At 32.4% G+C, this 14938-nt stretch overlaps 3 protein-coding genes across 3 annotated transcripts; 2 read left to right on the top strand and 1 right to left on the bottom strand.

Annotated features, from left to right (window-relative positions):
- Nucleotides 1-3995: 3995 nt before the first annotated feature.
- LOC8267759 (CASP-like protein 4D1) lies at nucleotides 3996-5034 on the top strand. The gene is made up of 3 exons (XM_002530799.4): nucleotides 3996-4257; nucleotides 4378-4513; nucleotides 4585-5034. The coding sequence occupies exons 1-3, from the start codon at nucleotides 4088-4090 to the stop codon at nucleotides 4783-4785; spliced, it is 507 nt and encodes a 168-aa protein (XP_002530845.1). The 5' UTR covers nucleotides 3996-4087; the 3' UTR covers nucleotides 4786-5034.
- A 2117-nt stretch (nucleotides 5035-7151) lies between these two features.
- On the bottom strand, nucleotides 7152-7766 carry LOC125370322 (uncharacterized mitochondrial protein AtMg00810-like). Its single transcript, XM_048375353.1, has 2 exons — nucleotides 7536-7766; nucleotides 7152-7391 (listed from the first exon to the last, which is right to left on the bottom strand). The coding sequence occupies exons 1-2, from the start codon at nucleotides 7764-7766 to the stop codon at nucleotides 7152-7154; spliced, it is 471 nt and encodes a 156-aa protein (XP_048231310.1).
- A 5464-nt stretch (nucleotides 7767-13230) lies between these two features.
- On the top strand, nucleotides 13231-14627 carry LOC8267760 (CASP-like protein 4D1). Its single transcript, XM_002530800.3, has 3 exons — nucleotides 13231-13456; nucleotides 13760-13895; nucleotides 14282-14627. The coding sequence occupies exons 1-3, from the start codon at nucleotides 13281-13283 to the stop codon at nucleotides 14513-14515; spliced, it is 546 nt and encodes a 181-aa protein (XP_002530846.2). The 5' UTR covers nucleotides 13231-13280; the 3' UTR covers nucleotides 14516-14627.
- The last annotated feature ends 311 nt before the right edge of the window (nucleotides 14628-14938 follow it).

Here is a 14938-nt window from a genome sequence, read left to right as displayed (position 1 = left end):
ATTATATATTCCACTTTCCGCTTATCTCTGCTTAATGCACGTCTCTTTGTACTATCGAGACTTATTGTCTTCCCATCTTCTTTCACATTACTGTGTCTCTGCCATTTGCCAAAAATCTTCAACAGCAGTTACATGATTACATCATTTCTAGCACTTATGCTGAGATTAACCTTTGGAAGTCTTATTATGCTTAATGGAGTTTTCTATTTGTTCTTAAATCATTAGAACTCTCTTTGCATGTGTTGTGTTGAAGCCTTTACTTTTCTTTTTCTTTTTCTTTTTTCTTAATATTTTTTTTAGGTGTTTAAGATAAATGGATATATAAAGTTTGGTCCTTTAATGGTGATTTTTACAGTAATGATCACATATTATGGCTCAATCATTTTTTTTTTATCATGGTTAAGAATTTCAAAAATATTGTGGAGTAATTATTTTGATATTTTAGAGATTTATTGAATTAGTTACTTATAATATATTATATATTTTGTGGGTTGATAAAAATTAACTTTTAGTGTTAATTAGTGGGTGATTTTAAGTCCTTGCTATTGCATTCATTTTTTTTTTTTTATCCGTGAATTTTGATCTTTTTTATTTGTTTAATTTTCTATTTTGTTGCTTGTATTTTTAGACAAGCTTCAACTCTACAAGTAGTGATAAACTTTAGCACATATCATTTTGTAAGTTTGTAACTAGAGTTTGGATTCTTGTCTGGACCTTTTTTGATTTATTAAGAGCATTTTAAGAAAGATTAATAATACATTTAATTCATCTTTTTGGTGGTTATCTACTAGTTCTCTTTATTCATGGCAAGGAACAAACGTCTTCAAATGTTACGATTAGCTAAGGAACAAATATTCCATAAACAATTGAAACAAATATCCCATAAACAATTGAAACTAACCAAGCAACCTTTGATAATGAGACACAATTGATAGTCCAGTCGGCGAAACTCAAACACAAGAAAATGATATTCATAATGATATTTATGATAATGTCAAAATAAGAGATACTATCAAAATTTGGTGATAAACATTTTAGATCTCTTATTTGTTTAGAAATAATAACATGTTATAAAAATGCCATAAATACTATTTTATTCATTAGTAAATTGTAACATACAAAAGAATCGATTAATATGGATGTCAACCTAACTGACATGTATACAATGTAGTTTGTAATTTATTTTGCTATAATTCAGAGTAACTAAAGTGCTACAAATATATTTAGAAAAAGATAAAAAGTTTATGATTATATTTATTAAATTATCTTCAATTATCTAATGAACGAGGGCAAAATGGTGAATATGAAAGCAGATTATGAAGGAAAAATGGCTGGTTTGCAAAAAAATATGTACAACTTTCAAATAAAATTTTTTGGTTTCAGAAGTTTTATATCAAATGTATGATAATACATATTAAACATTCATATTAAATTATAATTTATGCAAAATCAACCTTAAATTTTGTGATAAAAAGTTTTAATGTATTATTATGGTATTTGTTGCTTTTGCAGAATTAACCAAATTCACCAGATTTTTTAAAATTTGAAGATTCTCAAACTTAAATTAAATGTAAGTATATTATATATTCTTTTTCTTTATTTTATAATATTTGAAATTAGATTTTTTTTTTTCATTTTAAATTTACCTAGATATGTACTTTTATTTTATTGCTCATCTTAATTTGATTATTTTGCATAATTTAAGTTCTTTGTTAGTCCTTCTTTCTTCTTAGTTGATATTCTTTTATACATTAAAATGGAAAAGAAAAGCTAATCAAATTGTTCTTATTCATTCAAAAATAGGGCTTCGAAACTGATAGAAAAAACTGAAAGTATACGATTTGGCATCACTTACAGAGTTTATTCTTTATCCGTTTAGCGACAGTCCTTCCACTCGGCACCGTCGGATCACTAAGGCCGACTTTCGTCGTAAGTTAAGAAATATTATAAAATTATGAAGACATTTTTATTACTTTTTCATACAATACCTTTGAATTATGACAGTGTCGCTATTACACTGTATGCTATTATTAGTATGCTTTTTATTTTTTTTACCAACTTTGGTTATATTCTAATATACATGACTATATAATTTTTAATTTTTTTTTATATTATTCAAAGTAATATTATAAATATTGTATGTAATACAATTATTAATGATGAATAACATGTAGAATTACTGAGATTTTTCAAATATTAACACTATTTCGAGACATAGATTTTGTAAAGCGTACCTAATGTAGAATCCAAGTTTTAAATACTATTTTCAAATTTGGTGATGCTAATCTAAAGAGAGACTGTCACTAAATAAAGGATGTGAATTATAGTTAACGATACTAATATAATGATACAAATTTTACAGAGAGTCTCTAATTTAGAAATATTTAATCTGAAAAGCGTCATTAATTAGAGATATAATTTCTAATTAGTGTAGCACAATTTAATAAAAAAATCAATTATATTTTTTTATATAATAGTGACAAAAACTAGCATCGCCATATTAAATTTAACGATGTAGTTAATAAAAGTATTATAAAATTATTTTTACCGACGCAAAACATTTGCATGTCGGTAATGATTATAATAACACTTAAAGCATTCTCAAATAAAAAATTTTAACGTCACTAAATATATATTTTCATTTGGCACTTTAGATATTCTTTTCTAACTTTCAAACAAAAAGAATATAATATATTGCTTCAAGAAAAAAAGAACATACTTCGATGGACAGAAGAAATGTTTGCACTGGATAAAATTTCCCTTTTCTGGATAAAAACATCATTAGAAATAATCGAAAACACATTCTCCACACTACAGTATACTCTCAAATTTTCATTTCTGTTTTGTCCTTTAACCCACAAAAAGGAATAACAATTAGAACATATTCTTCTATTATGTTTTATTTATTTAAAAGATCTCGAAAGCAGGATCAATAAGTTAGAGGAGACTTGCATATGAAAGCCAATTACGTTTGAAAATGGTAAAATCCTAATCATTAATTCGTTCCTGTTTCATTTTCTTCTCCTCCTTCATGTTTAGAGGAGGTTCTGCTTGCTGATGTTTTATCTTCCCTTCACAAAAAAAAAAAAAAAAAATCGTCCTCTTGGCTAGCTAATGTCAAATTAAGAATATATGGGACACCATTTGACAATCTCAAATCATTAATAAAATAAATGAAAAAGTGATATGATAAACAAATAAATTTAAAAATTCAGAATAAAAAAATAAATTTAAAATTCAAGTGAAATAATCTCTTTTTTAATATTATATATATATATAATTAATATAGAGCATGTTAGACATGATTCTTAAAAATGGTAAAATATTATTTCAAGAGTTTTAATATAGTTATATTCTTAAAATTCGAACTCGACCTTAGTTAAGCTAAAAAAAACCCTAACTATATCATTTATATGCTATTCAATAAAAATAGATTTAGTTTTAGTAGTAAAAGTTATTGGATTATCTCTTCTACACTAGATGAGTTATTATTGTTATGGTCAATATATATAAAAAGGATAGTTATTTCTTATTTTACAGTTCTTATTCTGTCATGTCTCTAATGAATAATTAAAAAACAAAATCAGATGTAAAAGAATTAAAAAATATATATAAATATAAGGAAATGTTAACTTTATATTGTGTCTATAGCCTCCAACCCATTGAGTCTTCAATAAATTTTAATGAAAAAAGAAAGTCAGACTTAATCCTTTCACATTGACAAATTCAGTAAATTACCAAAAGAAATATACAAGAAAGTCAATGACGAGGGCTTGTTTTTATGGTACTTCTTATGCTACAGATTCTATCTCTCCCCACCATTTTTATGTCAATGATCCAACCACGTAATTGGGGACCATTACAAGTTAAATCTAAAGCTTAAACCTATTTTTTGGGCTACTTGCAATAGTGCGATGACTATATCTTGCAATAATGTGATGCAAGAAGTCAAAGTAAACGATTCTATGGCTTCTATAAGTTGAGAACAACCTTAACACCAATAACGAATTCTTCTTATTTTCAATTACATCTACAGCTAGCTAGCTAGCTTTCTGTGTGTTTCTGGGGGCAAAATTAAATAATAAAGATGGCACCACCACCACCATCCTTGGCTTCTCGTATGGCTGCTCTTATCTTGAGGATTCTCACTTTCATTTTCCTCATAGCTTCACTAGTCATCTTGACAACCAACACTGCCACCTTAGAACTTGATCTTGTTGAGGTTAAAGTTCACTTCAAGGATGTTTATGCCTACAGGTAATCCTCAACCTTTTTAGTTCTTACAAGCTAATAATTAATCAAGAACTTATTGATCCTGAGCAAAAGGGTATCCTCTTTCTCTTTAATTTATAGTGATTTTCCAATATATAATTGCAGGTACATGCTTGCAACAATCGTGATTGGACTTGCATATACAGTTTTGCAAATTGCTTTCACATTATATTATGTTGCCACAGGGAATAGAATGATGAGTGGTGATGGAAACCTTGCGTTTGACTTCTTTGGTGACAAGGTATATATAACGCCCAACCCTTATATTCCTGGATGAGGCAACATCTAAAAAATATATTGTCGCATATGCAGGTAATATCATATATACTAGTCACAGGTGCAGCTGCTGGATTTGCTTCAACAAAAGATATAAAGCCTGTATTTTCAGGATCAGGAGATTTTGACGCTTTCATTAACAAGGGCTATGCCTCTGCTAGCCTTCTTCTCATTGGATTCGTCTGTACTGCAGTTTTATCTGTCTTCTCATCCTATGCACTACCGAAGCAAGTTTAATCCTGACAGGAAAGAACATGTATCAGTATGACTATATGTTTTTTACATTTTACCATTTTCTTCTTTTATGTGATTAGTCAATTACTTGTTTAAGCTTGCTGTTATTTTTCAAAGTTCTGTCTTATTATTTAATTATAATTTCCATTTTTTTCATCTTTCTTTGTATATATTTTCGTGTTGGCATGATCGACGTACTGTTTGGTTTGCCAAAAGTAAATAAAAAGCTGATGCAACTCTCAGTTGAAACTAGTTGTTTTCTAACTCCAAAGTTTGCTCAATCGGGGAATGGAGTGTGCTCCTCTCTTTGCTGATAGAGTTCCAATCCTGAGGGATGTAATTCTTTTTCTCTTTACGAATTTCCTATTCTACTCTGATTAAGAATTTAATTTAATATAGAGCGTGTATTCTGATTCGTGATACCATCTAAAGTTTGAAAATTTTGTATGAAGCTAAAAATACTAGTTTTGTGCTAGCATCACTTAATATAATCTTTACCTGAAATTTATATTCTCCATTCTGCATGTTTTTTTGAGCCACCTCTCTTTTCATTTTTCAATTCCTTGCTGTTACCTGCATAATATTAACTAAAATACAGGGTATGCTCTGTTTGCTCATTTATGAAGCATGCCGATTATGTCCAGGGTCATCTATGTTTTTCAACTGACTAAATTATTTAAAAATAAATTCAAATTTCAAGTATATTATGAAATCATAATCGTATTACTTTTGTGCTTTTATTAGATTAAGGCAGAAACACATGGTCTTGATTCCCTAATCCAAGTAATACCTGAGAAATTTTAGGTCAAAATATATTCATCCAAAGTCAGAAACCAAAAAGAGAAAGTTTATAAAACTAAATTTCCAGTTATTTCAAGCACTTTACTTTACTCTTGCTTCTACCGGTGCTATTGAAACCAATTTTATACTTAAAGCTACAAGGAAAAGATCTGCACATTTCAGCTAGATTGACACCTTTTTAGCATTGCGTACGCATCTCATTTAAACTATTTATTAAATTAAAAAAAATAAATAACAATTAAATAGTACATCTCTTGGAAGCCAATTGTTAGTAAAGATAGCATTTAAAAAATATCTATAATTGGGCAATCCATTAGCATCGTGAACAAGCATATGATACAAATTGAGGGGAACATACCACCAAAATGAATCATTTAGTGAGCTACTTTGGAAGAAAAAGAATCAGCAATGGCATTTCCCCCACGATAAATATCACAAAAATAAAAAACCATATGCTTTAGAAGAGATAAACAAGCAAGCTAGGTTGTACGCCATCTCCATGGAATCACAAAAAATCGAGAGCGAAGCAGATTAACTACATAGCTTGAATCACTTCCCAACCAAAAGCTTTATCCATCCACAATTCCAAGCCCTCGTTTATAGCTATAATTACAGTTGCTAACTCAGCTTCATAAGCAGAACCCATTCCTAAATAAAACCTTAGTAGAGCCATCAAAATAAAGTCTACTTTCAACCAATCCTTGGGGGAGGATATCAGATTATCTCCGAAACTTTTGGAGCTGGAGTTGGCCTGCTTATTATGTCAAGCTTGTTTAATAAAAGAAAATCATGTTGAGTATTATGCATATACCCAACTTGGAAAAAAATCAATTCTGTAATGTTGCATCGTATCAGCCCAAGGGCAGTATCATTGTCGAAGAAAGTTCTATTTCACATATTTCAGATGGTCCAAAACGTTAAAAAGATTGCAGCATGCCAGAAACATCAAAACTGGGGACTGAATTGAATCTGCATTGCTGAAAAGGAAACAAAAAGAGCTGAGATAAAAGGGGGGGGATTCTAACTCCAAAGAAAGACTCAACTATTTTCCAATTGCAGTGGTAAAGCTACACTTTTGCAGAATTTGCAAAAGACTTTTTACTGAATTGCTTAATAAATAATAAAGATGTGCGGTGCCTATATATAGGCTTACAAAATAAGTCCAAAACTAAGTCTACTAATTACCAGCATAATTTTAGCAACATTACGCACTATTTTATTGATTAAAACAAACTCACAACCCATTACTAAAATATTTGTTTGTCCTATAAAACCCGGTCAACCTTTGAATCATTCTTCAACACTCCCCCTTGATTCAAAGTTGCACACACCAAGAATCCTCTGAAGTAGTAAAACTTCTCCTTTGATAAAGCTTTCATAAGTATATCCGCCAACAGCTCATTGGTGCTACAATATTTCAAGATTATCTCTTCTTTTGCAACAAGATCATGAATGAAATGGTGACGCAGTTCGATATGTTTTGTTCTGCTGTGAAAAGCTGGATTCATTGTCATGAAGATTGTTGCTTTGTTGTCACAAAGTATCTCCATTGGTTTTTTTTGCTCATGTTAAAGTTCAGCCAATAATCTTCTTAGCCAAACAGCTTGACAAGCTGCTGCCACATACTCAGCTTCAGAAGCCGATAGTGCCACTGTTCCTTGCAACTTTGAGCTCCAAGTGATTATTCCTGATCCTAGAAAGAAAACATTAGCTGAAATGCTCCGCCTATTATCCAACAAGCCTGCCCAATCACTGTCAGTGAATCCACACAATCTGAAACTGATATCTTTAGAGTACCATATTCCATACTATGTAGTTCCAGCAATATAACGCAAAACTCATTTAGCTGCTCCATAATGATCTTTTGAAGGTCGCTGCATAAACCTTGAAATAGCACCAACAAAAAATGCAACATTGGGTCGACTGTTTGTTAAATAAATTAAGCCTCCAACCAAGCTTCTGAACCTCCATGCATCTGTCATTTCTGCCCCATCTCTATGCTGCAATTTTTCATTGATATTCATTGGTGTAGCTATAGGCTTACAATTAAGCATGCCAAATTTACTAAGGAGGTCCTTGGCATATTTTCTTTGTGAAATAAAAATTCTATCTTCAGCTTGATGAACTTCAAGACCAAGAAAATAATACAATAAACCCATATCTGACATCTCAAATCCATTCATCATTTGAGATCTAAACTCATCCATAAGAGAACTAGAGGAACTAGTATAAATGATATCATCAACATAAAGACAGACAACGATGAAATCATTTTTACCTTGCTTTTTCAGATATAAGGTAGGCTCATTCTCACTTCTCTTGTAACCAGTATTCTAAAAATGGCCATCAATCTTGCTATAACAAGCTCGCGGTGCTTGCTTCAACCCGTACAACACCTCCTTTAACTTGTATACCTTTGCTTCGCTACCCTTTTTTATGAAACCTTCTAGCTGCGCTACATAGACCTCCTCTTGTAAATCTCCACTGAGGAACGCTGACTTGACATCAAATTGATAGATAGGCTATTGCATTTGTGAAGCCAATGCTAGAATAAGCCGCACAGTTTCAAATTGAGCTACCGGAGAGAAAGTTTCTTCGAAATCTACACCATATTGTTGTATATAACCTTTTGCTACGAGACGAGCTTTGTGCTTTTGAATGCTCCCATCTGCAGCCCATTTAGTCTTGAACACCCATTTCAAGCCAACTGCATTTTTTTCTTCTGGCAAATCAACCATCTCCCATGTTCCATTCTTTTCAATAGTATTCATTTCTTCCACCATTGCTCTCCGCCATTCTTCTTTTTCAGCTGCTTCTTCATAATGTATAGGATCTGAGACAGTAAGAGCAAACTGACAAGATGTATATATATCAGTCAAAGATCTATACTTCCTTAGTAGTGTCTCATCTGAAGACTCCTCAAGAGTTGTAGAGGGTGGTGAAGTTCTGTTTGGTGTTGCTGAGATAGATGACGTCGTAGGGAAATCAACAGATGAACTTGGATGAACAACTCCTTTTTCTTCATCTAAAGACATCTCAGCAGACACAGAAATATCTTGTTGCACTTGTTCGTCACCCCAATCCCAGCTCTTACTTTCATCGAATATTACATCTCTTCTAATTGAAATCTTATCGCTGAGAGGGTTATACAATCTATATGCCTTAGATTGAATACAATAGCCGATAAAAATGCATTTTTCAGATTTTTCATCAAGCTTTTGACGAACTTGAGAATTTATTAAGGCATAAGCAACACAACCAAAAATTCTCAAATGACTCACAGATGGTTTCCTTCCATACCAGGCTTCATATGGAGTTTGATTCATGACAGCTTTTGTTTGTGAGAGATTCAGAAAATAAACTGATGCCGCTACAGCCTCTGCCCAAAATTGATTCGAGAGTCCCTTGGCTTTCAACATACTTCTTGCCATTTCCACAACAGTTCAATTTTTCCGCTCTGCGATGCCGTTTTGCTCCGAAATGTAAGGAGTTGTCAGCTCCCTATTGATGCCATTTTCTTCGCAGAATAAGTTAAATTCTTTGGACATGAATTCTCCACCTCTATTTGTACGAAGAATTTTGATATAACAGCTGCTTTGCTTCTCTACCATGGCCTTGAATTTTCGAAAATTCTCAAAGGCATTTGACTTGCTTTTCAGAAAATAAACCCAGCTCATGCGACTATAGTCATCAGTAAATAGCAAGAAATAATGACTCCCATCTAAGGACTCAGTTTGCATCGGACCATATAAATCAGCATGAATCAATTCTAGGCATTCTGCAGCTTGCCAAGCTTTCCCAACAGGAAATAATTTCCTTGTTTGTTTTCCATAAATACACCCATTGTTGGAAGTCCGTGAACCATACCTTTATCACTCAGCAGCTTGAGGCCCTTGACGTTGAGATGGTCGTACCTCAAATGCCATAGCTCTGAGTCATTCTTTGTAAGTGCAGCAAGAGCAAAATTCTCCATGTTAAAGACATCCAATGGGAACATCTTGTTTGAAGTCATGATAATACGGACCTGTTGGCCTGATTTTTTATTTTTAATGACACAAGCATCCTCATCAAATAAAACAGAATATCCACCATTCATCAATTGCCCAACACTCAATAAATTATACTCAAGATCAGGTACGAATTGAACATTATTCAATACTGTTCCATTGCCAGTGTTGATTCCCACAGTGCCTTTTCCTTCAACTTGCAGCTTTTTATTGTTGCCTAGCTGAACTGTTATCTAATGAGTTTCATCCAATTCTTGGAACAAGCTTTTGGTGCCAGTCATATGATTTGAACAACCGTTGTCTACAAACCACAAATCACTTGGTGTATGGTTAGTATCAAAGCACGCCATAAAAAGCCTGTTTTCATGCTCACTTTCTACTTCTGCGACAAAATTCATCTTTTCATCTTTATACCAATAGTTAGCTTTAATATGCCCGTACCTCCTGCAATGATAACATTGAATGCCATTGTTTGTGTTTCGCTGCTCATTAGACGTCTGCCTGTACTCTTCATTCATCCTTCCTCTGCCATAGCCATTACCACGACCACGACCACGAAATCCTCTTCCTCTACTGCTAGGAGCTGGATGGTAATATGCTTTATGTTTGTTTGCTGCCTCCTTCACTTAAAATGCCTTTTCTTCATTCTGTTCAAGTGACCTGTTGATTTTTTACTCATGCGCTTGAAGAGATCCCATCAGTTCATCAACACAAAGAACTGACAGATCTTTAGACTCTTCTATAGCAGCTACCACATGATCAAATTTTTGAGTCAAGCTTCTCAAAATTTTGGCAACAATTATCTCTTCTGAAAGCTGCTCACCGTAAGAGCGCATTTGACTAACTATGGCCATAGCTCGTAATAAAAAATCTGCAACTAATTCACCATTCTTCATAAGCAAAGTTTCAAAGTCATGTCTTAGTGCTTGCAATTTCATAACTATGACCTTTGAACCGCCTTGAAACTCCTTCTACAGGATTGACCATGCTTCTTTTGATGTGGTTGCTGCAACAATTCGAGAGAAAATTGTCTCATGCACTGCTTGCTGGAGAATGAATAATGTTTTGGTGTCTCTCTTCTTGGTTTCTCTCAGTCTGTCCTCCTCTTCTTGAGTGGGATCTAAAATATCAATAAACCCATATTCCACCAAGTCCCATAACTCTTACGATTTGAGCAATGTCTTCACCTTGATGCTCCACCACTCATACTTCTCACCATGGGAAATCGGTATAAGCGGTTGAGAGGATGAAAAACCAGCTCCTGCAATTAATTTTGCGTTCATCTCTCTTCAAACTCTCTCGTGTTTCACTCAAGCACCCAGTAAACGCAAACTTTCTCGTGTTTCACTCAAAAACCCAGTGAACCCAAACTTCACAATTATTTTTGTTGCCCAACCAGGCTCTGATACCAAATTTGTTGGAAAGAGAAATAAAGAACAAGATAGATTTACAGAATCTGCAGAAGACTTTTTACTAAATTGCTTAATAAATGATAAAGATGTGCAGTGCCTATATATAGGCTTACAAAATAAGTCCAAAACTAAGTTTACTAACTACCAGCATAATATTAGCAATATTACGCACTATTTTATTAACTAAAACAAACTCATAACCCATTACTAAAATATCTGTTTGACCCACAAAACCCGGTCAACCTTTGAATCATTCTTCAACACCAATAACTCAAAAGCTTGGTTACGAAACCTACATGAGGAGACCACTATGTTTTCCTGGCGAATAAAGGACGAGAAGGAGGGACATGACGTAATGCCTCTATAATTGCTTGTTCTAAGTAGTTTCAGTCATTGTTTGATGGAAATAACGCCAACTTTTCATAGTAATATTATTTCTAAAATTCATTTGCATTATATATAACCCAAACAATAAACTAGATCGCATCAAGATATATAATATTCCATCTCTACTATAGATATCAGTAAAAAATCCCTTTCGAGTCAAGCTCCCAAATTTCTCCTTGTCAATTCCCATACAAGGGCAACAACAACCCCTAACGATAGCAATTTGCCGTAATATTTTGGCTCCTAGTCCAATAGCCAAGAATGTGTCTTTGATCACAATGGTTTAAATATGCTGCATAAATCAATGGACACTTGAACACTAGCCAGATCCTTTAATTTGGCAGTTAATATTATATGTGCTAGCTAAAGGTACTTCTGCTACAGAATTTGCTACTATCAAAGTTTTGAACTGAATATTTGTAGCTTTAAGAGCTGGAGATGCAGAACAATTTTTCGACAACGGCTATGCCTCATCTAGCCTTCTCTTTATGGGAGCAAGTTTAAGTTTAATCACTAGATGTTGGATTTACATTTTTCCCTATTTTCTTGTTTTAAGTAAATAACCAATGCTTGTAATTATGGCTGAGATAAATTCAGCATAATTACATAAAATGCACTATCATATATTATTTTTTATAACGATAATATTAACAGCTAACTCAAATTATAATACGCCATAAGTTAATAATGTATCTGTTTCTTAATTAGGAGGTTAGGAGTTAAAATTATAGCATAAGTCCTATTTCCTTTAGAATTTTTGAAGTATATAGGGTTGAACATTATACCATTTAGCAATTGCAGAAAGTTCTTGAACTTATTAAAGAAAGAAAAGATTGAAGCTGTTGGTTGATACTCACTTTATTACTTAAAAAAGGAAAAAGAAAAGTAGATGCTGTCTTTGTATGATCAGTACTGTTGTTTGTTTTATTATTTTCCCACCTTATTATGTGTAGGAAACAGACAGGAAAAACACTTTGTATATCGAAATAAGAAAGTGAATTATAATTTCCGCAGGTTCCTTTCCACATACTTGTTTCCTTACAGTATTTGATGTGGAAATTCAGTGTCTTCTATCTTCCAACTTGAATTTTGAAAGAAATTAAAATGTTGTCACATTGATTTTTAAATATTGATGAGCTTCCTAACAGTTTCTATACTTCTGTTCTTCAACCATCTTGTAAATATTATAATGCTGCAAAATTTAGAAAAATCAAAATCAAAATGTTCAAAGGAAACTTCAAAACTTTGCATTCCTGTCATTCATATCCCACATATAAATTTTTATCAGTTACAACTTAAACTTTAAAGAGTTGGTGGCAATTATAAATATCTTATTAAATTTTCTATCTTGATTATTACATTATGAAGCAATCATTGATATCTATCTCCACAAATCTTAGACTTTTACATAGATATGGAAAAAGGGAATTCCTAATATATTAATTAAATACTAAATGGGTGTTTGTTGCTTCTTCTTAATCCAGAATGAGATCACTAAAAATAGTAGTAATACAACAGCAGACTTAAGTACAATATACTAAAATACAAATAAACAGAAAAAGAATTATTGAATTTATTTCAGCCATTTGCACATATTTTGTACTGAAATCATACAGATTCAAAATCTCTCTCGAATTAATTATAACATTGCTTGTCGTTTTAGGTTAATTTACATCATCCACTGATATCACTGATAATTCTTGCTTATTAATCAGGTCCCCCCAGCAACGTGATGAGGCAAAATTCATATATGTGTGAAATCTTATTGGCCATTATTAGATTGACCCATTCATAACACATTTCTTATAAATTGAGAGCAATTGTACATTTGTAGTACTAGGGTTTTCTTTTTTTTCTGGGTTAGATTATCCTGTGTTTTTAAGAGACGAATATGCCACTAAAATCATCAGTACTATCTAATGCTAGTCGTAAGGCTCCTCTTGTCTTGAGGGTTCTCACTTTTATTTTCCTCTTAGCTTCACTTATCATATTGATCAGCGACACTGCCAGTTTAGTAGTTAAGCTTGATGAGGTTAATTTTCACTTTAAGGATGTTATTTCCTACCGGTAAGCTCTGATTATGATTGTAAATTGTAATAAAAGTATACATTAATCAACCTATATTAATTAATCAGCACAAACGATCACTTATTGTTTTGTTAATCATCATAAAAGTTAAAACTATGATTAATTACAGGAGCATTTAATTTTGCTTAACCAGCCAGATTCTTCAAAATAATTAGAAAAACCCTTCATTAATATTGCTTTCATATTTATTTCTTAATGAAAAAACTATTGTTATTTTATCTTTTACCTATGTAGTTTAACTTTTTCTTTTCTTAATACTTTGGATGTCGAAAAAAATTGCAGATTCATGCTAGCAACAATTGTGATTGGAATGGCATACACAATCATGCAGGTTGTTTTTAGAATATATCATGCTACCACAGGAAAGAGTGTATTGAGTGGTGATGGAAACCTTTTGTTCGAAATGTATGGTGATAAGGTATTCCAATATCTAATTCTCATAACTAAACAAAACCGAGTAGCTTTAGTGGCTAAACAGACCAACAACATGAAAACCTACACACACCCTGCGCAGCAGATTTCAGTTTCACATCTTTGAGAGAGTTTATATCTTTCTCCTATATATTTTTGCTCTTAATCCTTCAAATCTTTTTCTGTTGAACCCTTGAAGTTACATTCTAGAGTACCCAGTTTTAATAAATTGGTATTTGAAAAAGTTAGTTAATACCAATTAGAAATAACTGAATTGGTATTGAAATCGAGTTTGAATCCGTTCGACGCCAATTAATAATAAAAGAAGGGTCAAAACTTGATATTCAATGATGGTTTTAACGTCTACATAATCTACACTTCTATTTTGGGCAGGTTATATCATATATACTAGCAACAGGTGTGCCTGCAGGATTTGGTGTCTCAGTGGATCTGAAGCCAATATTTGAGGATTTGGGAGCTGGAGAAGTTGTAGCATTCTTTGACAAGGGTTATGCATCCGCTGGCCTTCTTCTCATTGGATTCCTTTGCATGGCAATTTCATCTGTGTGTGTATCCTATACACTCCCTAACTATGTTGATGTTGCTCAATCATCTGTAAATGTTTAGGCATTTTAGTGTGCTGGCAATGAACTATAATATGATTAAATGTATAAAATATGTAATGAAAAATGTTATGTAATTCTCATTTCGTTTCTATGGTTTGCTGTAAGGAAAAAGAAGGTAGAATATGAAATGTAATAACATTTCATTTGATATTAGTTTACTTATTAGCTTTTACTTTCTCAAGATTTAAATTGTTGATCAAAAGGTTAATCATGTACAAAATTAGCATGCTGACCTGGTATAAACAGAAGCTTCTGCAAGTGCACGTCTTGCTAGTAGCCAGGGACACAAATATTTTCCATTATCATCCGTCATAAAGGTGAAGACACAGTTCCTGCGCGATTGTGAGGATACATTAGTTCACAATTAACACAATAATAATCAAAATATCTTGCCTAGACCTTGTATAGCATGGATCACAGATCA

This window comes from Ricinus communis, chromosome 6 (assembly GCF_019578655.1).
Source record: "Ricinus communis isolate WT05 ecotype wild-type chromosome 6, ASM1957865v1, whole genome shotgun sequence".
Lineage (NCBI taxonomy): Eukaryota > Viridiplantae > Streptophyta > Magnoliopsida > Malpighiales > Euphorbiaceae > Ricinus > Ricinus communis.
This window is presented reverse-complemented; position numbering and strand designations above follow the sequence as displayed.